The sequence below is a fragment of the Empidonax traillii genome, unplaced genomic scaffold, assembly GCF_003031625.1.
Source record: "Empidonax traillii isolate 1590-97213 ecotype Southwest subspecies unplaced genomic scaffold, ASM303162v1 scaffold1623:size81467, whole genome shotgun sequence".
NCBI lineage: Eukaryota > Metazoa > Chordata > Aves > Passeriformes > Tyrannidae > Empidonax > Empidonax traillii.
In genome coordinates, this window is record NW_020956816.1 from 66,133 (window position 1) to 72,499 (window position 6,367).

Below are 6,367 nucleotides of genomic sequence, written 5' to 3' on the forward strand. Positions count from 1 at the left end.
TTTTTTCTGCTAGATTGATGCACCACTTGTTCTGGATGTCACGACGTTTCTGTTGGAGCTTGCTGCGTGCTAGTCGAGAGGCTGCTTTTCTTACATGACTAGATGGCTGAGCAAGGTGTGCTTGGTGAGCAGTTCTCTTCTTTCTCAACAATCCCTGGATCTCATGATTGTTTTCATCAAACCAGTCCTTGTTTTCCTTGAAAGAGAACCCTAAGAACTCTTCAGAGGACTGCAGGATGCTATTTTTAATAAGTTGCCAAAGCTCTTCGGGAGAGGGATCTATGGGATGATCCTTGAGCCTGGACTGAAGGTTTGCCTGGAAACTGTCTCTCACTGTAGCTGTTTGAAGGTTGTTAACTTGGAGTCTTCTCCTTGGAATACCACCCCTTTTAGGTTTGAGCTTAGAGTGGAGGTTAAGTTTACAATGCACAAGTTGATGATCTGTTTGACATTCTGCACAAGCCATCACTCGGGTATGACGAACATCGTGAACATTTCTCTGTCGCACCAAGATATAGTCAATGAGGTGCCAGTGCTTGGATCTAGGATGCATCGAGGTTGTCGGTAAACTATCTTTCTGCTGAAAGATGGTGTTGGTGATGGTGAGCTGCTGCTCTGTACAAAACTCTATCAGAAGGCATCCATTATGGTTGCAGTTTCCAACACCATGCTTGCCTAGTACTCCTTTCCAGGCTTCAGAGTTCTTTCCGCCTCTGGCGTTGAAGTCACCAAGAATTATCATCTTACCATCTGCAGGAACCTCTTGGGTTAGGCGACGCAGGTCGAATTTATCTTTTTCGGCAGGGTCAGCTTGGAGAGTTGGGGCAGATATACTAAAGAGAACAACACATTGTATGTTGTGTAGTGGAAGGCGTAAGGAGATAATGCGATCAGAATGACCTGTCGGTATGTTTTCAAGTTTAGAGGCAATAGAGTTTTTGATCATGAAGCCAACTCCTGAAAGATGACTTTCAGTTCTGGGTTTACCTGACCAGTAGAGTGTATAACCGGCACCATGTTCTCTAAGACTGCCTTCCTCATGGAGACGAACTTCACTGAGAGCAGCGATGTCGATGTTGAGTCGTGACAGTTTGTGGGCAATTAGAGCGGAGCGACGCTCAGGACATCCACTATCCACAGTATCAAGCATGGTTCTGATGTTCCAGCATGCGAGCGTCAATTTGGACACACCTTTGAAGGCAGGTGTATGCCTTTGTCTCTTAATCTTTATTTGATCACATCAGAAGATGGCCGCGGTTAACCAACCGGGTGAAGGGTGGAGATGAGTTTTGGTCAGGCCACCTTTTCTAGGCCCCTCTCCATGTGGAGCAAGCAGTGGTCTCCTTGAAAAAGGCTGCTTGGTCATTCAGGATGCTGCCGAACAAGACTGTCATCTCTGGGGTCAGTCTCAGGCGACCAATGTCCTGGACTGCCTGCATGCAGGGTTAGGACTGCGGCTTCATGAGGACGAAGTAAAGAGTTTATTAGCTCAGTGAGAGCATTTTCAATACATGCTTCTAGCATAATCAGAATTGTGGGAAACATGAAATTATGTGTGGATTTTGAATCTTAGCTATTAAAAAGATGAGGGTGTATTGAAAATTTCTTCCCCTGGCTGATCTCTGCAGAACCACCTTCAGGAGAAGATACTGCTGTACAGTGAGTAGCATTAGATGTGATGGTGACAATACCAGCTCTGATCATCAGAAGCTGGGAGGGTGATGTATTGGGAATCACCCTATATGCTCCCTGTTTATTACAGTTCTAGCACCTTTTACTGGCTTCTGTTACGTGTTGAACCAGAATAGAGCTTGGTCTGACTGATTTCTGTCTGCTTTTATATTCCTAGGCTCTGCTACTCTGTCTCACAAATCTGCCCCAACACCCTTATCTACCCCAAGTCTCATCTTCCCATCCTGTTCACCTGATAAGTGGTTACATTTGCAAGGACACCTGCATTGGTAGTCATGTAGGATTGTGTGTCCAGTTTTAGCTCAGTAGATGGATTGCATACACAAATAGTAGATCCTGTTTCTTCTGTGGGTGGTATGTTACAATCTGTTGACATGATGTTTTTTATTTCTTAAAACTTAATAAACATTCCCGTCTTCCTACAGAAGAGCGGGTTGTTCCCATTGAAGTTTGCCGTTCCAAACTGTCAAAATACTTGCAGGGAGTTGTTTTCTGCTGTGATAAGTGTACCTTTACCTGCTCCACTGATGAGAGTTTGCAGCAACACATAGAGAAGCACAATGAACTTAAACCTTACAAATGTCAACTCTGCTACTATGAGACCAAATACACAGAAGAGCTGGACACTCATCTTCGAGATGAGCACAAGGTAACATCCAAAGGGATTTAATTTGTAACAATCTACTTCTTCCAAATGCTATGTCTAGTTTATTTGCATGTCCACTCTGAATAGCCAGCCTGCATTTTTTCCTTCCGAAATTTGGAGAAGGTTCCCGTGCTGCAATTTCTCTCAAGTTCTGTATTTTTTCAGAAATTCAAGATTGTGAGTTTCTAAAACTGCTGAGATTGACTAAAATTCACTGACTATTCAGTGTAGAGTATGATTATCTGAAAAAAGCATTTTTATATATTGTGAGGGGTTATTTTTGAGTTATGAAACAGCATTAAGACTCTGTGATTCAGATACTCTCAGACACAGGAGCTTCCAAAGCATAAGATTGCTCTGGCAACTTGGACAAAGTGACATGCCATGCATATTCTAATAACACCAGTCAGTACATTCCAGTTTACATTTAACTAGGTAAAAATAGAAGCTTGTTATACTTACTGCTTAAGTTAAGGCTGCTTTGGTGTTTATGTGGAACCTTCTGAGTGCAGACCTGATTCATACTTGGAGAAGTCCCTAGAAACCTTTTTACAGACTTCTGTATGCTTTGGATTTCTGTAGTTCTCATCTGTGTTGCTGTGAGAGTAGCAAAATTCTAGAACTGAGGCATGCTTACATAGTATTTTTTTTGTCAGTTTGTGGGGAGGGAAGTCATTGAATAGAACTACCAGGAGCTGAGCTGATTCTCACTAAAAATTTGTTCACATTTTCTTGACTGAACAACATTTCTTACCCCCCCCCCCAAAAAAAAAAAAAATTGAAAAAATGACGGTCAAAAGTACCATCAAAACTGACTGCATTTTAAAAATAAACATTGTGAACTTATGTTGGCTTGGTATGCTTGTCTCGCCTAGTTGCTCCTTATTGCTACTTGAGAACCTTTCTACAGTTTAACTGGTATCTAAGATGTTGTATATCTCTCAGCGACCACAGCAAGGATCCTAGGAGATCCAAGAAGTGCTGTTCCTCACCCTTCTGACTGAGTGCATCAGGCTTGGAAGATTTTCCTTCTACTTGTGTCTCTCTTCTCTCCCATAAAAACCTGAACTGATTACTCCCAGTAGTAAGGGAGTAAGTTCCCTTATCCCCCTATCTTTAATAATTTCTAAATGTTAACTGGCTAATTTGTGCCCACTCTGGGCTCAGGTGCACAATTGGCTTATTGGCATCTTAAAGAGTTTCTGTGCATGAGCTGAGAGACTGTAAGTGCCATGCATGTGGCCTTCTTTGCTTAAATCTAATAGGTAACTTGTTGAGTCATAGCGCCTCAACACAGCCGTCACTTCTAGGAACACGATACTAACACACTGCTATAACAGGGTAGTTTACTATTTGCTGATAAACCACTGAGTTGGGAGAGTTGATCTTGGCTGGCAAGAAGAGGCCCACCCAGTCACTCTCTCGCTCCCCCTCCTCAAACAGGACAAGGGGAGTATTGTGGCTTAACCTCAGTGGGCAGCTAAGTCCCACACAGCTGATCACTCCCTCCCCCACCAGTGAGATGAGGGAAGAGAACTGGCAGGGTAAAAGTGAGAAAACTCGTGGGTTGAGATAAAGACAATTTAATAGGGAAAGCAAAAGCCGTGCACACAAGCAAAGCAAAACAAGGAATTCATTCACCACTTCCCATGGGCAGGCAGCATTTCAGAGAAGACTCAGAGGCAAACTGCATGGACAAGATGTGCTCTGGAGCTGAGGATTGCACCTGAAGGAAGGAGGCGAGCTTTCCTACCTGGCAAGACCTCGAGACTAGAGCAGAGAGAGGTGCCCCAGTCCCCCCTCCCAAGTGGGAAGCTGTGGACCTGTGAATCAGAGGTGGCCCTGACTCAGCGTGGGTGGTGCCAGCAGGGACAGTGCCCATCCCCACCCATACAAACCCCACCCCCAGGGAGCATGAGGGATCAGTAGTGTGGATGTGTTAGCTTGTGTGGGCAGTTCATGCAAGGAGGGCGCTGAGGCACTGCAGCTAAAGCACTTAGCTCAATTGGTGGCCATCACTCTCACCGAGAGCTCAGGTATGGTGTCCACTCAGACAAAAGTTGCTTCCTCTGCATGTACCCAGACGGAGCACTCACAAAAGCATGCAACTGTCCAGGCCTTGGGCTGCAGGAAGTGCCACAGCCTGGCGCTGCTCTCAGTGGGCAGCAGAGACAACAGCTGTGTGAGGTGCAGTCAGGTGGACAATCTACTCAGCCTGGTAGTGGAGTTGAGATGAAGTAGAAAGACTAAGTAGTATTAGGGACTCTGAAGAGGAGACTGACTGGTAGAGTCGCGCTGTACCATGCCTTAGACAAATGGACCCACCATCCACTTCACAAGAAGCAATGGATCCCCTACCCTCTCACCACCAGGCAGAAGGAGGGGACATTGGAAATGGAGGGGAATGGAAATGGGTTTCTGCTCAAGGTGGCAGGTAAAGCCCCTCCTGACCTACCTCACTTCCCCAGGTGCCCTTATACAATATGTATGAGGCCCTGGAATCTGAGGACCAGGGAAATGATGAAGTGGATGAAGGTCCATCTGGGTTGGAGGGGTCACCCAGGGTAGGGCAGCCTACCCTCTGCATCACGACCTGCTCAGTTAAGAAAAAAAAAGAAAAACAGTAGTCATTGGTGACTCCCTTTTGAGAGGAATGGCAACTGGAACCAATCCATAGGGAGGAGTGTTGCCCCCCTGGGGCCTGGGTAAGGAATGTCACCAAGAAACTTCCCAGACTGGTATGGCCTACTGACTATTACCTGCTACTGGTTTTCCAGGTGGGTACCAATGAAGTCCCAACAAGAAGTTTGTGGACAATCAAGAAGGACCTCAGGGCCTTGGGACAACTGGTCAAGGGATCTGGAGCACAAGTAGTGTTCTCTTCTGTCCTGCCAGTTGCAGGGAATGATGGGGCAAGAGACAGGAAAACCATGCAGATGAATACCTGGCTTTGAGACTTGGTGTTACCAGCAGGATTTTGGGGTTTTTCATCATGGGTCAGTTTATACAACACTGAACCTTCTGGCAACAGATGGGGTCCACCTGTCTCAAAAGAGAAAAAGAATCTTAGGAGTGAGCAGGGCTCTTTGAGAGAGCTTTAAACTACATTGGAAGGGGGATGGAGACATAGCCAGGCTCGACAGAGATAAGGTGTGGGAAGGGAAGAACTACAGTGAGCACCCAAGTAGCAAAAGGAGGCTAAAGAGGGGGGATACCTTGAGCAAGCACAAGCAGCCAAAGGCATAACCACAAAACGGGACTATGGGGCATCCCTTTGCACACCCACTGGGATGTTGACACACTCAAATACTTCTATAAAGTGCCTGTACAGCAATGCAAACAGTGTGGCGAACAAACAAGGGGGAACTAGAGATCTGTGTGCAGTCACAGGGCTTTGATCTCATTGTGATTTCGGAGACATGGTGGGATAGTTCACATGACTGGAATGTTGTCATGAAGGGCTACGGCACTGTTTAGGAGAGACAGACCAGGAAGACACGGTGGTGGAGTTGCCCGCTATGTGAGGCAACACGTGGAATGTATCGAGCTCTGTCTTGGGGTGGATTATGAGCAAGTCAAGAGTTTCTGGGTTAGGATATAAGAGTAGACTGGTAAGGGTGGCATTGCTGTGGGTGTTTGCTACAGGCCACCTGATCGGGAGAAGGAAGTGGATGAGGCCTTCTATAGGCAGCTTGAAGCAGCCTCACAGTCACAGGCCCTGGTTCTTGTGGGGGACTTCAACCAGCCAGACATCTGCTGGAGAAGCAACACAGCGATGCACAAACAGTCCAGGAGGTTCCTGGAAAGCATTGATGATAACTTCCTTACACAGGTAGTGGAGGATCCCACAAGGAATGGCATGCTGCTCCCTTGGCGGAGGAGCTCACGGTGAACAAACGCACGCAAACCAATATGGTTTAAGCAAATGTTCCACTTTAGTTACATAACCTAGGCTCTTAAATACCCTCAGAGCCCTGCAGCGCGTGAACACCTTCAAACCATTGGTTAAATGTTGTAATGGCCAGTCTC

The 6,367-nt window shown here is 46.2% G+C and overlaps 1 protein-coding gene across 1 annotated transcript in view; it reads left to right on the forward strand.

Moving 5' to 3' along the window:
* Positions 1 to 6,367, forward strand: part of LOC114070620 (zinc finger protein 462-like) — a gene marked incomplete at its 3' end in the record, with an annotated part of 49,715 nt that overhangs the window by 37,025 nt on the left and 6,323 nt on the right. Inside the window, exon 9 of the mRNA XM_027908141.1 lies at positions 2,118 to 2,341. Within this exon, the coding sequence (XP_027763942.1) occupies positions 2,118 to 2,341 (224 nt within the window). The remainder of the gene's footprint in view (positions 1 to 2,117; positions 2,342 to 6,367) is intronic.